A 19982-nucleotide genomic window follows, 5' to 3' on the forward strand; every position below is an offset into this window, starting at 1 on the left:
TCAGACACATTTTTACTCTAATACAGTGGGGTCATTTTGGTTCTATTTGAGACCACCACAAACTTATCATATGCTAATGAGCTATTGCTGCCTCAATATTAAGGCAGGATCAACTTTTACTTCCTCAAAACTTTGAAAAAAATGTTAAGGACAAGTGAACTGTCAATAATATTTTTGACAAAAAATTTTATTTTAAAAATAAAATCATTGAAACACTATCTGTATAATGTTTTCAAAGACAGGACCTTCAAAGCAGCAGTGGAGATCTGAAAACTACTAATTCAGCAACCTTTCCCTGTTTTTTTTTTTTAACTAAGGGGTTATATGAGCATTGTAAAGTTTTTTTTTTATTATTATTATTTATGGTAGGGGAAATGGATGTATGATTTCATTAGTGTGGGGAATGCATGATTTGAAAAAACTCTGCCAAGGGGCAGATCTCATCCATAATGTATTGTTTTATAGATTTGTCTAAGATATTCAGAACTTAAATAATTATTCAGAAAAGTGCAGTAAAGCACTTAGCACCGTGCTTGGCACATAGCACCATATAAATGCTAACTATTATTGTTGCTGCTGTTGTTATCCCCTGGTCTGAGAGCTAATATAGATTTTAGATACAGGATTTAAATCAGATCATTCTGGCACTAAGTTTAGCTCTCCATCCATTAGGTCAAAAATGTTTCTCATATGTATATATGAATTACTTATCTATAAAAAAAGAATACACATAGCATCAAGTACATAGGAGTTAAAAATATGAAATTATGCAACAATGAAAAGTATTTGATAATCTTTAAATAATTTTTATCCTCCTGATCTTGAGATTAATGAGATTCAAAAATGGCAATATTCAAGGCCAACTTTGGACTTTCCTCTCAAACTGGTAATAAAATTATTTATAAGCTTTATACAATCCTGAATCCAATCACATTTTTCATTCTATGTACTTTGGCTCTTTTTTATTATATGTTGTACATGGGGTTGCTTTTTTCCCCCTCTAGAACACATTAATATATATTTATTCCTCTCCTACAAAAACTTCTAGTCTCCAGGTTTTGTGACTATGAATCAGAGCAATGACTATTAAAGGCAAGCTCTTTGGCATGAGGTTTCAGGAGTACAGACCCAGAGGACACACTAGAATTTGGGAATGACACATGTCCCCTGAAAGCTGATCCACAGGGACTGGCCCAGCAGTATATCTTCACTGGAGGCATTGGAGACCACTCTTGAATCTTTTCCTCAAACTTATACAGTTTGATGGACTCAGCTTCCTCTCTGTGTCTGAGTATAATGAGGTGAGGAGTAGATGGGACTCAGGGGAAGTAGGGGAGAAAAGACAAATGAGAAGGAAAAGGGAGAGAAGCTCCCTGGTGTTCTATATCAGAGAACCAAAATATATGGCATAAATTTCAACATTTTTTTGACAGGTTTATTGGCTTTGAGGTTTATCTGAACTGAAATATTTCTAATGGGTTTCTGAGATCTTCTTGCAATATGCAAGGTTTGACTCAGCATTGCTTTCCTATAAAGGGCCTTTACTCTTACTTAATAAGGCTTTGTGACATACGGACTAGAAAGTTGCCCTAGCCTCTGATATCAATGTATACGATTACACGCCTTTTACACTATTATATGTCTTGCTTTTATGTTGCATTTTGTTGCTGTCACCAAGCTCCATCTATGCCTAAACAGCATTTTTTCCATGAGCAACCAACATATTTCAAAGGAGAATATGCACAGTGAACCTCTGAAGGAGGACAAAAGCTGAAGAAAATACATGGCATAAACAAAATATGTGACACCATTAGGAGAACTATAAAAATTTTATTGCCCATAGTTTGGCAAGTCTTACATAACTTGTCTGCAGTCAACCCAACTTTGTGGCACCATAAAGCCTTCTGTATTCCTGTTGAATTTATTCCCCATCTCAGACGTCAGCAATCCCACATTCTGTTCCACTTTCACTGGAGGCAATTGGATGCTGAAGTTTCTTCATCCTTCTTGTCAGGTCTCCTTTTTCATAGCAAATTATAGAGAGGCAGCCCCATATAGAGGGAGGAAGACTGGATCTGCAGTCCAAAAAACCAAGGTTCCAGCCATGGTTCTGCTCCTAACTAACCAATGAGCGACTCAAAGAAAACCTCATCACATCTCTGTGACACAGATTTCTTCTCTGCAAAATGAAGGAGCTGGACTGGGTAGCTGTGGAGGACCCTTCTGGTTTCCAATATATGAGTGTTCCACACAATTGTCATATAGTAGGAATGATCATGTTTCTTGATGAGGATATTGTCATGCTGGACTTATATGTATAAAGTGAACACCCAGAAATGTAATCTCCTTAGAATAGTACAATTATCTCCAAAGAAATAACATGCTAAACATTGAAAAGTGACATGATTTGCTAGAAAGAACATCTGGTTTGATTATATTTAGCCGCTTCCAGTCCTGGGATGGACTACTAAATGATTTTGGATAAGTCACAATCTCTTTGGAACATATCCATAAAATATAGAAAATTTTACACACTCCATTGCATCAACTTTTTTATTTATTTTTCTTTCTCAATGACATTTTGGTTTTTTTCCAAATACATGTTAAGATAGTTTTCAACATCCATTTCTATAAGATTTTCTATTCCAGATTTTTTTCTTCCTTCCTCCTGACTTCCCCCCCTCCCCAAGATAGGAAGCAATCCAAAATACGTTAAATAAGTACAATCCTTCCAAACATATTTCCATATTTGTCATGTTCTGCAAGAAAAATCAAAGCAAAAGGAAAAAAAGAGAGAAAGCAAAAGCAAGCAAACAAAACAAAAGTTGAACATACTATACTTTGATCCACATTCAGTCTCCACAGTTCTCTCTCTAGATGTGTACTGCATTGATAAAAAGAGCTAAATCTATCACTGCTGATCATCACATAATCTTATTAGTAACAGTATTCTCCTGCTTCTGTCACTTCACTCAGCATCTGTTCATGTAAAGTCTTTCCAGGTTTTTCTCAAATCAGCTTGTTCATAATTTCTTATAGAAGAATAATGTCATTACTTTATATACTACAACTTATTCAACCATTCTCCAATTAAGGGGCATCCACCAAGTTTCCTGGTCCTTGCCACTACAAAAAGGGGTGCTTCATATTTTTCTGCACATGTGGGTCTTTTTCCCTCTTTTATATCTTTGGAATACAGACCCATTAGTGACACTGCTGGATCAAAGGATATGCACAGTTTTATAGCCCTTTGGGCATAGACCAACAGGTTTTCATTAAATGTGTCAGGTTTAACGATAGGTACTAAAGAAAGACTGCAGCAATCCCTACTTGAAAGGAACTCGTTATAATTGGGCAGACAAGTACTTCCAAAGAAATCTATAGAACAAATGCAAATTGATACAAATTAATTAAATATAAAGTTATTTTGAGAAAAAGAATACCAGTAGGTAAAGAGCTCAAAAAAAAAAAAAAAAGGTTTCATGCAGGAGATTGTATTTCAGCTGCATCTTAAAAGAATGGAGTTTATAATTTATTTTAGAGGTAATAGGATATTATTGATCTTGATTGGGCAGAGGAAATGTCATAGACAAGGTTATTATGAGAAAAGCACTATGAAATTTTAATGTGCCATGAAAATTTAAGTTATACCAGAAGAGTCAACAATTGAAGACCTTATGAACTATTTAATAATTAGTCAAAAGAGAAAAATGCAGTTAAGAAAATGGAATGACATTTATAGGAACTATAGAAGTGAAGGAGTTTTTTTATTGAAGTAAAGATTTTAGGTGGAACAAGGTAGATGAGCTTGATGTGAAAAATAAATTTTCAGACTGGAGTTCTGGGGGTGGAACCAAGATGGTGGAGTGAAGCCAGGAAGTTGCTTGAACTTTCAGATATCCTCAAAAACCACAGGAAAACAAGCCTCTGAACAGAATCTGATGGAACGAAACTACTCTCCATCTCAAGATAGTTTGGAAGGACTGCAGGAAAGGTCTAGTCTCACTGGGAAGAAAGGGGTATTATGTCCAGGTCAGACAGTATCTGGAAAAGCAATGAAAGAGTCTTAATAACTGTGGATCAGCAACTGTCGCCCTTGGTCCTGGTTTAGTAGTGAGAAGACCATTGGGGCAGCCTCCATTCTCAGCTCAGAAGGCAAATTTCCAGCCCAGGAAATCACGTTATTTCATGGAGAGAGCAGGACTACCTGCTGTGAGCAAGCCCCACCCCCCAAAAAACAAGGGGCCCCTATGTTCAAAGCTAAAGCTCAGCACTGCACAAGAAGCTTGGAACATATGTTGTGTCCCAGGAACACATAAAAGGCACAAAAGAGGGGAAAAAAAGAGAAGGAAAGAAAAAGAGCAAGAAACAGAAAAGAACCTTAACCACAAAAATCTACTACAGTGACTGGGAAGACCAAAACACCAACTCAGATGAGAACAAAATTCCCACAGAGGAAATCTTCAAGGGATAGAAAATTTTACACAATTCATTGCATCAACATTTTTATTTATTTGGGCTATCAAGCCCCAAAAGCCTTCTTGGAAATGTTCATAAAATTTTTCAAAAAGGCAAATAAGAAAGGTAGAAGTAAAAATGAGAAAAAAATAAAGAGGTATGCAAGAGTGAGTCAACAACTTGGGAAAAGAAGGGGAAAAATTTATTGATGAAATCAATTCCTTAAAAAAAAAAAAAAAAAGACAATAGGCCAAATACAAAAATAAATAAATAAATAAATAATCCAGTAAGAAAATAACAGGTTGAAAAGTAGAATTAATTAAATGGAAAAAGAGATACAAAATTGCTGCTAGCTGCTAGACAAAAACAATTCAATTATTGAGGAGCAACACTCATAATTACCCAGGATTTGGGAGCTTCTATCCTAAAGGATCAGAGGGCCTGGAATACCATATTCAGGAAAGGAAAGGACCTGGGGTTACAACCAAGAATTAACTACCCAGTGAGAAAGAGCATCAACTTTAAGGAGAGAAGATGGATCTTCAATGAAGTAAGAGCCTGAATCATTTTTGTTGAAAAAAAAATAGAACTAAACAAATTTATTCTTTAAATGCAGGACTCAAGAGAAACATGGAAAGGTAAATGGGGGGGGAGGGAGGGAGGAATAATATATATATATATATATTTAATTATTTAAAAGTTAAACTGTTGTCATCCCTAGATGGGAAAATGACATCTATAACTTTTGAGAACTCTGTTATTAAGGTAGTTAGGGGGAGCATACATGGATAGCGGTTATGGATATGAAATGGACTTTGATATGATGATATCAAAGCAAAAGACATTAAGGATCATATGGGAGAAGAGGAAAGGGAAAATGAGACAAATTAGAACACATGAAGAGTCACAAAAGACCTATTACAACAGATTGAAAGAAGAGATAGGGATGAGCATTGTTTGAAGCTTAACCTCAGTTTTGTCTCACAAAAGGTAAAATACAATCACTCAGTTGGGTATGGAATTTATTTTACCCTTTTTTTTTATTTTACCCTTTAAGGGTAAAAGGTATTTTACCTTTAATTAAAAGGTATTTCCTTTAAGGAAATAGGAAGAGAAAGGAGAAAGAAGAGGGAGGGCCTGGATAGAAGGGGAGAACAGAAATAGAGGAGGGTGATAAAAGGGTATGTCAGCAAATCTGACAATTTTACTGAAATGGATGAATATTTACAAAATTATTACAAAAATATAAATTGCCAGATTAACATAAGAAGAAATAAATTATTTAAATAGCCCCATTTTAGAAAAAAGAAATTGAACCATCAATGAATTTCCTAAGAAAAAAATTTGCAAAGCCAGATGGATTTACAAAGGAATCCCAACAAGCATTTAAAGAACAATTAATTTCAATACTATGTAAATTATTTGGAAAAAATAGGTAAAGAAGGAGTCCTGCTGAATTTTTTCTATGACACAAATATGATATTGATACCTAAGCTAGGAAGATCAAAACAGAAAAAGAAAATTACAAACCTACCTCCTTAATGAATATTAAGTGAAAAATCTTAAATAAAATATTAGCCAAGAAGCCAAAAAATCAAGAAAATCATCAAGAAAATATACTATGTTCAAATGGATTTGCATGCAGGTCTGGTTCAATATCAGGTTCAATATCTAAATCAATATCAAAATCTTGCCCTAATTGGCCATATCAATAACAAGAATAACAGAAATCATATGATCTCAAAGATGAAGAAAAGGCTTTTGAATAAATACAGCAACCATTCTGTTAAAAACACTAGAGAACATGAGAATAAAGAGAATTTTCCTTAAAATGATAAGCAATATTTATCTAAAATCATTATAACAATTACTATTTGCAATGGAAAAAAGCTAAACACATTCCCAATAATATCAAGGGTAAAACAAGGATGCATATCATCACCATTATTATTCAATATTATATTAGAAATGTTGGCTTTAGCAATAAGAAAAAGAAATTAAAGGGATTAGAATAGTCAATGAGGAATAATAGTCAATTATCACTAATACTGAGATAATAACTATAATATAATAACTAATAGCTATCACTATTTGCAGGTGATATGATGATATACATAGAGAATCCTAGAAAATCATCTAAAAACCTACTTGGAACAATTAAAAGTTTTAGCAAAGGCACAGGATATAAAATAAATCCACAAAAATGATCATTTCTATCCATTATTGACAAAGTCCAGCAGCAAGTTATATAGAAATTCCATTTAAAATAACTGTAGACAAAATAAAATACTTGGGTGTCTGACTGACAGGTAGCTAGGAACTACATAAAAGCAATTACAAAACATTTCTCACACAAATAAAGACAGATAGATCTAAACAATTTTAAAAAATATCAATTGCTCATTACCTCAGTTTACTTGTTCAGTGCAATACCAATTAAATGGCCAAAAATTAGATTATAGAGCTAGAAAAAAAAATAACAAAATTCATCTGGAAGAACAAAAGGACAAGAATATTAAAAAATATAAAGGATAGTGGTTTAGCAGTATCAGATCTAAAACCATATTATAAAGTGGCAGTCATCAAAACCATTTGGTGCTGGCTAAGAACAAAATGCTGGCTAAGAAACAGAGTCTTGGAAATAGGTTAGATACGCATAACACAAGTTATCTGGTATAACTATAATATAGCATACTATATTATAACTATAGTAATTGAGTATTTGTTAAACTCCAAGACCAGCTTCTGGGATAAGAACTCACTATTTCACAAAATTCATAAAAATTGCTGGAAAAACTGGAAAATAATATGACAGAAACTCAACATGGATTTACATTTCACACCCCATACCAAAATGAGGTCAAAATGGATAAATGATTTTGGTATAAAGATTGGTATCATAAGCAAATTAGGAGAGCAAGGCATAATTTACCTATTAGATTTTTGGAGACGATCTTTGGAGAAATTTTTATTTTATTTTATTTTATTTTTTTTAATTTTAATTTAATTTTATTTAATAATAACTTTGTATTGACAGAATCCATGCCAGGGTAATTTTTTACAACATTATCCCTTGCACTCGCTTATGTTTCGTTTTTTCCCCTCCCTCCCTCCACCCCCCCCAAGATGGCAAGCAGTCCTATATATGTTAAATATGTTGCAGTATATCCTAGATACAATACATATTTGCAGAACTGAACAGTTCTCCTGTTGCACAGGGAGAATTGGATTCAGAAAGTAAAAATAACTCGGGAAGAAAATCAAAAATGCAAATAGTTCACATTTGTTTCCCAGTGTCTTTGGAGAAATTTATGATCAAAGAATAATTAGCAAGTATTGTGAAATGCAAAGTGGACAACTTTGATTACATTAAATTAAAAAGTTTTTGCACAAAAGACCCCAACACAAACAAGATTAAAAGGGAAGCATAAAACTGGGGGGAGGAGAGGGTTTTACAACCAACATTTCTGATAATGGCCAAATTTCTAAAATATATAAAGCACTACATCAAATTTATAAGAATACAAGTCATTTTTCAACTGATAAATCATCAAAGGGTATGATTTTTTAGATGATAAAATTAAAGCAATCATATATTTTATGAAAAAATGCTCTAAATTATGATTGATTAGAATAATGCAAAATAAAACAACTCAGGTACAACCTCATACTTCTTAGGTTGGTTAAGATGACAGGGAAAGATAATGATAAATGTTGAAGGGGATGTGGGAAAAGTGGGAAACTAATGCATTGTTGGTAGAGTTAGGAAATGATCCAACCATTTTGGAGAGCAATTTAGAACTATCCATAAATGGCTATAAAACTATGTATACTTTGATCCAGCTATGTCACTACTGGGTCTATATCCCAAGGAAATCAAAAGGAGGGAAAACTACCCACATGTGCAAAAATGTTTGTAGCATTTTTTTTATAGTGGCAAAGAACTGAAAAATGAGTAGAAGCCCATCAATTGGGGAATGGCTGAATAAGTTGTAGTATATGAAGGTAAGGGAATATCACTGTTCTATAAAAAAAAAAATGATGAACAAGCTGATTATGGAAAGGCCTGAAAAAATCTATACGAACTGAAGTTAAGCTTAGCATGAAGAACTAGGTATACATCATACACAATAACAGCAAGACTGTGTGATGTTCAACTATGAAAAACTTATTTTTTTCTCAGCAGTTCAGTATTCCAAGGCAATCCCAACAAACTTCACCAACAAACTTCAATTAGAAAATGCTATCTGCATCGAGAAAGATAACTAAGGAAACTGAATGTAAATCAACACATGTGATGCTCACTTTTTTTCCCCTTTTTCTTCTGTTTTCTTTTCTCTCGTGGTTTTTCCTTTTTGTTCTCATTTTTCTCTCCTGTGTTTCATAAATATGTGTTTTAAAAATTAACATACATGTATAAACAGAAAAAGATGAAACAATCATTTTGCAGGTAAAAAAAATTCTCTTTGAGATATAAAATATAAAGGCCAACAAAAAGCGACAGAAGGTGTATAACACCACTGCTGAAAGTTTTTATTTTATTTTTACCTACGGCAGTGATATGTTCATTTGCCCATCATCATATAGTTCATCTGCAGGATTTGGGTTCAGGTCTAGATGACTATAACTATCCTTCTACCTACTGAAATTATTTTATACTGCCTGTTCACTTCTTACATCAAAATAGATATATCTATGTAGAGTGTTTTGTACACATTAAAAAGTCATATAAATACTGTTGCAATTTTTTGTTATTGTTGTTGTTGAAAACTTTACATTTCATTACTTAGAAAGTTAGTTTTAGTAAGGTCCATAGATATCCCTACTAAGATCTATAGATAGAAATAGCTATAGATATATATAGTTGATAACTAGTCAAAGGAAAACAACAACAACAACAACAAAAAAAACTTTCCACAGAAGAAAACAGCAAGTCATTATAAAGAAAAAATAAGTAAGTTTAATATGCAACTCAACAAATGCAAATTTAAAATTACTATATTACTTTAAAACTAAAAAAAAAAATAACCCTATGTTGACCAAAATGTGAGAACACAGTAAGTTTTTATATTAATTTATAGCATTATAATAGAAATTTCACTTCAGAAAATTAGAAAATTGCTAATGTATATATTTAAGCATGATCATTATTCAGACTTTTTAAGTCACAATCTGGTAAAGTGTAATTTAACCATAAAACCTTCACTACTTTTTGACCACACATTTCTACACAAAACATGACTCAAGGAAATTACCTTCAAAGGAAAACAATTAAAAATAAAGGAATTTGCATCTGAACCAACAATTGAGACAGGAGGCGGTATAGTGAATCTAATCCATTACCATGCCAACATATTAGCTTAGGCAAGGGACAGGGAAAAGATGTTGTCAAGATAAAAATGCCTGAAATTTGGGGACTATAGATTGTTCAAGTAAGTAATCCATTTTCACTACTTTCAACTGATTCTTAATTATTGACCAGCATCCATTTTTGCCCTGCCCCACCCCCACACTTTAAACCTTTCTTACTATTCTCATCATATCTCCTCTATCTAGAGGAAAACCAGATTCTGACCCAGCCTGACCTTTAGTTTATTCTTCCTGGTATTTTGATTTAAACTTGAACCCTACTTCTCTTTCTTTTATTTGTATCTAAGTTTTTTTTTTTTATTTAGTATTTAACAATGATTTCCCTAAAGATTTCTTTTTCATGCATCAAGCAAACAATTAACAGTGGTCAGTTATCTCCTACTGTGTATTTATAATAGTCAAAATTCTTGTAGTTGAGATTTATTCATGTGCATTATATTATGCATTTTTAAATATCCCATCTCATTCACTTCCTTTTTTATATGAAAAATTGTAAATGATTTCACCATTAAGGATATAGTACATTTCATTCTGTCATAGAAAAACACACACACACACACACACACACACACACAGGCACACACACAATGTGTGTGCACAGTTTGATAGCTCTTTGAGCATAGTTCCATATTACTTTCCAGAATGGTTGGATCAGTTCACAACTCCACCAAAAATGTATTAGTTAGTGTCTCAGTTTTCTCACATCCCCTCCAACATTTATCATTATTTTTTTTTATCATCCTAGCCAATTGGAGAGGTATATAGGGATACCTTAGTTGTCTTAATTTGCATTTCTTTGCTCAATAGTGATTTAAAGCATTTTTTCAATTTCTTTATCTGGAAATTATCTGTTCATATTCTTTGACCATTTATCAAATGGAGAATGGCTTGTATTCTTATAAATTTGAGCTTATTCTCTCTCTATATATATATATATTAGAAATGTACTTTTTTCTTTAGGAAGAAAAAGATTATCATTCCAGAAAGAGATTCTCCATTCCAGATGATCTTTCTAATTACAGGTAAATTTCATCCCAGTGGTAAAGAATTCAAACATTTCTATAAAAATGTTCAAAGTCGGATCAAATATTCTTCAATAGATCAATGATCTCTCTGAGAAAGATACCAACTCTAATGGTGCAACTCATAACCTCTTTATTTAGCACTCTCATCTTGGGAAACCATTGTAGATTCTGTCCCACAAATCCTTCATAAAAGACCTGCTCAACATGGTTGGAAATCACTGTGTAAACCAAGGCTCTAAACCTTGCATGTATGTGTGTGAGTATGAGTGTGAGTGTGTGTGTGTGTGTGTGTGTGTGTGTGTGTGTGTGTGTGCGTGTGATTTTGTCAATCTGGTGAAGCTTATAGACTCCTTTCAGAATACAGTTTTTAAATGCAATAATATATATAAAATTACAGATGAAACAGCATGGCAAAATACAGATCTCAAAACAATTTCAAAATTAAAATAAAAATTATTAAAACACACATCCTAAGTGAAAAACCTCTGCATCTAGATTTAATTTCATACTATTTGTACTTACACTGACCAACAGCTATTTGATGTTCTTGTTATATTATCAATCTATAATCTTTCTCAGCTTTCTGACTTAATTCATAGGAAGACAGGCAATCTTATTATGGTTCAATTTCTTCTGGGGGAATGTTAGCATACTGATCATTGGATGTATATTTCATATTTCTAACACTGGTGGTTGAATTTATGTTTGTAAAATCATCAAAAAATTCTTAACACTCTCTCCTGCTGCTCTGTCACAGCCATTATGGCAGATGATAGGGTAGGGTGTCAGAAGATCTTTTCGTTTTGTTCTGTCTCGTGGAATGCTATAGCCAAAGAATTTTGCTACCTGGTAGACACATTCCCAGTAATGAACCTACCTATTCTTAGTTTTAAAAAAAGTCAAGTCAATTAACATATATAAAGAACCTACTATATGTCAGGCAACATGTGAGTTGCTAAAGGTATAAACAGCCCCTGACCCCAAGGAGCTCACATTTTAATGGGGGAAACATTAAATAACAATAAAAACTTCTGTTCGAACAAGAAAATTAGAGTATATATTTCAAGTTAGGTTAAGAATAAACTTTGAGGGAAAGCATAGCATTGAGAGGGATTAAGAATGATTCTTTTCAAATGTAAGTTTTTAGTTATAGTTAAAGGAAAACCAGAAAGCAAAGATGTGGAAGGAGACAATTACTTGGAATAAGCCAGTGAAAATGATGGGAGATGAAGAACCATGTTGAACCAACATCAAGCTTATATGCCTCAGAGAACAGTGATCCAAACTTAGATCCAAGGAATCATGTGTTTCATCCCTTCACCTCAGATCCTACACATCTTTTAGCACACAAATTCTTCATGGTCTATTTCAGTAATTTACGTATTGATAATACTGGCCATTCAATTCAATTCCACAAACATTTTTCAAAATATTTATTACATGTAAAGATCAGGAGATATGAAACAAAAAATAAAAATAATAAAAATTTTAAAATGATGACTTCAAAAGGCTAATATTAATTGTACTGGTGTGATGCAACATGAGTACATAAAAACACACAAAATAAATATTTTAAAAATAGACATTTTCTGAGGGAAAACAACAATCGGGGGAAGGGAAGAAAGAACCTGGGGTAAAAAACACTTCATGGAGGAAGAAACACTTGAATTGTTCTTTAAAGGAAGATAGAGACTTTAGTGGAAGAACATTTTAAATAGCACATTCTAGAAATGCTCAAAGATCAGTTTGTACAAAGGAACAGACAGCAGATAGAACATTTTTCTAAAAATCAACAAGAAAGTCATTTAAGTTGGAACAGAAGTGAGTGCAAGGGATAATGTTGTAAAAAACAATTATCTAGGCATATGTTCTGGCAATAAAATATTATTAAAAAATAAATAGATAACTGAATGAATGAATGAATGAATGAAAGTCATTTAAACCAAAGAACAAGGTCTTCAAGGGGCGACGATGTTGGCAGTGCTAGCTTTGCTTCCCTTGGGAGAAGCATACCACCATGCTACTGAAGTTTAGCATTGACATGGCACAAAGAGGTGTGAATGTGGCAAATGGCAGAGTAGTATAGAAAACATCATATAAGGGAGGAAATGGAGTCTCTCTCGATAGTTTTCCTCAGTTGCTTTCTGGCTGATTTCTCTTAATGATGTGATCCACTTTGGTAGAATTAAGACTTGAAGAAAGCTGTAGGTTACCTTTGAAGTAGAACCATGGAACATAAATGCAGCTGGAAATAACAAGCTCCTCTTCTTCTTCGGTGTGAATATTGCAAATAACCAGGTGCTATGTCAGGAATTTATTTTTTTTTCCTTTTCTGCCACCACATCCCTAATGTTGTGAACCTCTGAGAATAAATCACCACCACCTAGCCTTATTCACTAAATGGGTATTGTCTTCAAGTCAAACTGAGACCTGTTAAAGACTATAGCTTAAAAAGGTCAAGATCTCCCAGTGTTTCCAGAGTCATCTCTCTAGACCCAGATGACTCTGGAGAGGAAAGTGAGGCTAGTAACCTTGCCCAATCCTCCCTCCCTCAAATCCAATTCACTTGTATGTCATGGAATCGCCTCCCTGATGTCATGGTCCTCTTCCAGAACAAAGACCAAACAATAACAGTTCTTCCATATCTCCAAATAATTTTATGGCAGCTCCATAGAAAGAATACATTTCTTCCTCAGACATCCAAAGGAGACACAGAGGAGATACAGGATAACTTCTTTCCAAAGTTATTACCCACATAGCACTACTTCCTACTTGGGTGATGTTAGGCAAATCTTTTGGCCCCTGAACTTTGGAAAATGAGGGGAGTTGGAGGAAGAGGGTCTCTAAGATCCTGCTATTCCAAATAGATGATCCTGTGATTCTGGTGTACACTTGAAATTTGAATATTTATCATTATGATACTATGTCACATTTATTTTGATTTATTTATAGATGATACTATGTCACATATAAATATAAATATGTGGCAATACATTCATGTGCAAATGGATATTGGAATGCTTGGTGATAATTCTGAAGTAACTTTTTTACTCAAGATTGGGAGCCTCTCACCATGGAAGGACAAGTATTTAAGGCACTGTCATGCTCACCTCCTCAGCTCTTATCAGGGGTACCCATTACTTGTCCCTACTTGTCCTTCTACCTGCAAGCTCAGACACTTTGGACCTGGACACATGGCTATAAGGAAATCCTAATTCAGAAGATGCTTACTCTGAATCCATTTTTTCCTGTCTAATCATTGGATTGTCTCCCAGGATGACTTTGCCCTAGGTACTGAATTGTTACACAGTCTGCATTATTATTTGCTGATACTTGTTTCTTCTGAACTTGGAGTATCATTTTTTTTTATCACTACTGATCAATCTTGTTAGAATCTTGCTTAACTTTCTGAATTCTTCACTAGTTACTTGCTTATTCCAGTCTGTGCATATCTATGGGACCCCTAGATTCAGTCTATAAAATTGAAACAGCTGCCTGATTTTCTTCAGTCTCACTGTTTCCTTTCTCCTCCCAGGCTCCCCTCCCCTGACACTAGACCAGCTGCTACTCATTGGCCTAACATGACACATTCCTGGCCTGTCAATGTGGCCTCTTCTGGCACTTTCCTATCCCCAGAGAGAAAAGCAGAATATCTTGGAACCACATGTGCTAATATGAACAAGAAAGAAGTCAAATTTGACACATTTTTTTGTAATACTGAAATGATAAAATGATGAACGCTTAAAAACATATAGTGTTTACTGATTGTTGATGCTCAGAGATCTTGAGATCCATATCATTCATCCTGCACTATTCAGCATTTTAAGTCACTGGAGGTTGTCTTACCAACTCATCTTGTTGATTAGTCATGGTTCAGAGAGTATTTTTATCATCCAAACAGATCACTAATTCCTCACCCTCATTATAACAAGTTTTAATTCTGTTGCTCAACAACAATAATAACTTATTAACATAACTTATGGTATCTATTAATAATCCATTAGCACAACTTATTTCATTCAAATGCCCCAACATTTCTGAGTATCGTTCTCCCCCCTTGTTCTACCATCTTCCTCAACCTATATTGATATTCAGAATAACAAAGTTATTATAAATTTGCTGATGAAAGTGGAGAACAAATGGGTCTTCCCCCCCAGCTATAATGGCATGTGTGAGCAAAGAGAAGACTCAAACTGGAGTGTGTAAACTAAGGACAAACAAAACATAAGTCCTGGATCAAAACAATGTTAAGTCTAGTCTTTATAGGCAAGATGATAACATTTTAATTTTCTTTTTTAAAATATTATGAATGGTTCCTACCTTCTCAAGTCCTCCTTTATGTGAAGGGAGATCAACTCCTTAGGAATATGAAAAGACAGTGTGGTCTCATACATCTGCTCTCGAATCCTCATCCATTTGTTATCAGATGTGGGGAATCTATATAACTTATACACTGGATTTTTTAATACTGTAAAGGAGGAAAACAAAAGGATAGAGATGCTTACTTAAACCACTTTTTCCAGCCCTGTCAAATGATGTATCATCAGAATTACACACGCTTTTGCCAGTGAAAATTATCATGATCTATTAAAATCTGCTTTGCCACCTTACCCAAAGACTATGGAACCTTCCACATGACTTGAGCTGAAACCTCCCATTGGCTATCTTTGCCATTAAAATATAAGTTCCTTGAGATATGAGGCTGTATTGCTTATCTTTTTTTCCCTTTTTTTAAATAAAGCTTTTTTATTTTCAAAACATATGCATGGATAATTTGACAATATTGACCCTTGAATTTCAGATTTTCTCCTACTTCCTCCCACTCCTTTCCCTATATGGCAAGCAATCCAAAATATGTTAAACAAGTTAAAATATATATTACATGTTTACACACAAAAAAAAATATATGCTGCACAAAAAAAATCAAAACAAAAATAGAAAGTAAATGATTAAGAAAACAAAATGTGAGTGAACAACAACAAAAAGAGCGAGAATATTATGATGTGATCCACATTCAGTTCCCACAGTCCTTTCTCTGGGTGTAGATGGCTCTCTTCATCATAAAATCATTGGAACTGGACTCAATCATATTATTTTTTGCAAAGAGTCATGTCTATCAAAATTGATCATCACATAATCTTGTTGTTGCTGTGTACAATGATCTTCTGGTTCTGCTCATTTCACTTATCATTAATTCATGTAAGTCTCCCCAGGCCTCTCTAAAATCATACTCCAAATCATTTCTTAAAAACCAATAATATTCTTTAACATTCATACACTATAACTTATTCAGCCATTCTCCAACTAATGGGCATCTACTCAGTGTAAAGCTCTGAAACTCTGAATAGGTGCACTAGAATCAGACAGTGGAGAACTTAAGGCTAATTACCTATTGGACAATAACTCTATTAGCATATGTTTAGAATTTCTCTTCTCACAGTTGATGCTAGCTCAATGCTTGGGGTTAAGGGGGATGGAATGAGAGAGGAGAGAGAACTTCACTTAGCCTCAGGACGAGGAAGAGAAAAATGTGGAGATTCGTGGAGATTCTGAATCCTAGACTCAAGGAAGGATCCATGGTAAAACTTCTGGCAATCTTGTCCATCTCCTTCACTTCTCCCCTAAAGACCAAGGACTTTTGCTTATCCTGACTCTGGCTGATTCTGAGGCCTCCAGGGAGCTAGTCCAGACTTTACAACTCAGTTTCCAATTTCTTGCCATTACAAAAAGGGCTGCCACAAACATTTTTGCACATATGGGTCCCTTTCTTTCCTTTAAGATCGCTTTGGGATTTAGGCTCATTAGAAACAGGCAGTATTGCTTTTGAATTAAAATATAAATCCTTGAGATAAGAGGTAGTTTTGTTTTCCAATTGGAATCACCAATAGTTAGCATAATGCTTAAAATATAGTAAAAGTTTTTAATAAATGGTTTTTCATTCATTCATTTTGTTCCTTTGAATTAAAATCTACTTTTTTGTTGTCTTTACTTTTTAATAGTATGTAACATATCTGAATGTCAATAACCAAGTTTTCATATCATTTAGCTTCTATATCTCAATGGTGATTGATGCTCAGTCCTCGTTTCAACAGAGAGAGATGTCTTTGGCCTTTGCCATACTCCACCTGGATGTCCAATTATAAGTTACAAATTACCTGCAGATTTGCATTGGCAACCATGCATACTCTCCCTCCTTCCCCAACCACTTTATGCAGTTACATCTATACAATAATGCTTCTGGATCCATTTACTCACAGTTATTTTTCAAATCATTGACTCAAATAGAGAATACCTGTGGCACATGCTATACCTTTCAACTAACAGTGGAAGCCATGGTGATACCATCTGATCCTAAAATACTTGTCAAAAATACAGTGTTCTAAGAAACCACTTAAATTTTTATCTTCTCATTCTAAATCTATCCTGCAAAATGCATTTTAAATTTCATGATTTTAAATATTTTCAAGTTTCTATTAATGAGATATTAATCAGTTACCATTTATATCATTTCAAGAATTTCTTGGGAGAAAGACATAATGCAATCAGACGGACTCCTTTCTTTCATCTTAATATAAAATGCCTTCAGACTAACAACTTGGAATTCCCTCAACTTTGTTATTTAACCTCTAGGCATGATTTATTGGGATTGGGCAATTGTTGCCATTGAACTAGAGAGATGGTCAAAAAATTGTTCCCATACATCAAAGAAAAATTTTATTAAGCATCAGTGCTATATTGAAATCAATGTCTTAAGAGCTAGGAGTACAATAAAACAGCAAAATTCCTACATAAAGAGCTTATGTTCTACAGAGGGAATATATCAAGTAAACAAATATATAAATACATGAAAATTTGAGGAGCAAAGAAACACAAACATGAAAGATTAAGTCAGGCTTTGTGTTAGAGGTATTAGAGGTAGAAGGAAGCTATGGATTCTAAAGTGAGAAGATAAGAGGAAGAACTTCCCAAATATGTGAGAAAGTATTTAAAATCATGAAGGATAAAGAGGATATTTAGGTTAAAGAAAAGTAAGTCAACCTAGCTAGAATATAGGGTGAATCAGTAAGAATAGAAAGCCAAATTATCAAGGATTCTAAATGCTAAGATAAGGAGTTAGTGTGGTATTAATTTTGGGGGGGGAAGGGGAAAGGACTTGGAAGCCACTGAAGTTTCTTGACTACGAAAGACTTATTTTCAGATTTTTAAAATTAAATTTATTTTTTAATTAATAAGCATTATTTTCTTTCTTCTAAGTTCCTCTAAATAAAAAGAAAAACAAAAGTCTAATAGCAAGTATGAAGAGTCAAGCAAAATATCCATCCTTCCCTTTTAGACATAGGTATATTTAGTCATATTTGTCACAAGGTAGGTAACATTTTTCATCATGGATATTTTGGACTTCTGGTAATTATTTTTTTAATAAGAGCTCTTAAGTCATTTAAAGTTGTTCATATGTAGAATATTGCTATTAACCATATTGTTGTCCTTTTTCTATTTACTTAACCCTGCATTAATTCATATGTATCTAGTTTCACGAACCATCATTTTGTCCTTTCTTACAGTCCAATAGTATTCCATTACACTTATATAATGTAATTTTTTTCTGGGATTTCCCAGTTAGTTTCCAGTTCTCTGCCATCACAAAAAGAGCTGCTATTAATATTTTTGTGTATATAGGATCTTTTCTCCTTCTTTGATCTCTTTGAGCTAGAGACCAAATCGTGGATAATTGGGTTACAAGTTATGCCCAGACTAGTTAGAAACTGCTTTCTAGAATGTCTGTAACTATCCATAGCTCCAACACATTGCATTTTTATGGCCTGTTCCTCATGCATAGAATGCTCTCTTTTCTCATCTCTACCTATTACTTCTCTGGCTTACTTCCCAGCTAAAATGCCCCTTCTACAAGAAACTTTTTCTAAGTCCTCTTAAGTCTAATAATGTCTCTTCTGTTGATTATTTTCTCTTTATCCTGCCTATAAGTTACTTGTACATATACATATATAAACATATAAACTATTGTTTTTTTCATGTTGTCTTACATTGTGAGTTTCTTGAGGAATTCACTGTATTTTGTTTTCTTTCACTGGCTATCTTTTGCACTTTTTTTTGCATCCCTATTGTTTAGCCCAGCTCCTGGCATATAATGGGTATTTAATAAATACTAATTAATTGACTGATTATAATTAATGTACATGGATCCTCCAGCTCCTCCAATATTTGTTATTTTCCTTCTTTGTCAACTTTGATAATCTGAATGGATGTGAGGTAAAATCTTCAGAATATTATTTTGGTGAATATGGTAAGCAAAACATTTGAAAATATGGTTGTACAAGTCCCTCAATAAATAGAATATAGAATATGTAATGTGAAATTTATCTCAACTTCTAAAAGCGCCTATACTATTGCAGAACATACACATCAATCCAACAAGACTAAATAACACAACTATAACCAATAATTGCTCAAATACTAGTGGTTCAGAGATATCTTTAAAACAATAGTCTCATCTTCATGAGAAAGAAAAAGATCCTTTGGGACACATCTGTAACCCAAAAGTAGTTCTGAAAACTGGAAATAAATTAGTTGATTTATCATGATATTCAGGTGTTGATTCAACTTATAAAGGAAAAAAATAAGGTATACCATGAATGAATGCCTATTTTGAAATCACATCTATTTTACTTTTATTAAGGAAATTATGTAACAATTTTATTCTCATTTTCATAGAAATTATTTGGGCTTATTTTCCTTAGTATTCAATCAGGACTTCACTTCATTCATGTAATGTTTCCATTCATTTTATACTGGTAGCATTAAAAAAAAAAGAATATTGAAGTAATGATTAGTTTTAATTCAGTTTCATGCCCCAATGTATACTTTTCCTCTAGAAATTACTCTGTATATGTTTTACATTTATTTATTTATATAAATATATAAGCCCTGCCAAATGCAAAGTCCTTCACGATAGAAACTGCTTTTCATCTGGTTTTTATAGGTTTATGTAACACAATATTCTGCACATAGTAGGTGCTTAGAAAATGCTCAGCAAGTGGCATTGAATGGAATTTCAAGAGATTGGAAAAGTATTAATGAAAGTTTCAAATATTTAATAATTCTATTATCTCT

The 19982-nt window shown here is 33.4% G+C and overlaps 1 protein-coding gene across 3 annotated transcripts in view; it reads right to left on the reverse strand.

The window, feature by feature from the left end:
• Window positions 1-19982, reverse strand: part of INPP4B (inositol polyphosphate-4-phosphatase type II B) — a 931109-nt gene that overhangs the window by 247365 nt on the left and 663762 nt on the right. For all 3 annotated transcript variants that reach the window (XM_051965729.1, XM_051965726.1, XM_051965728.1), the window contains one exon: window positions 15174-15321. In XM_051965729.1, coding sequence (XP_051821689.1) covers window positions 15174-15321 — 148 coding nt within the window. The remainder of the gene's footprint in view (window positions 1-15173; window positions 15322-19982) is intronic.

This window comes from Antechinus flavipes, chromosome 6 (assembly GCF_016432865.1).
Source record: "Antechinus flavipes isolate AdamAnt ecotype Samford, QLD, Australia chromosome 6, AdamAnt_v2, whole genome shotgun sequence".
NCBI lineage: Eukaryota > Metazoa > Chordata > Mammalia > Dasyuromorphia > Dasyuridae > Antechinus > Antechinus flavipes.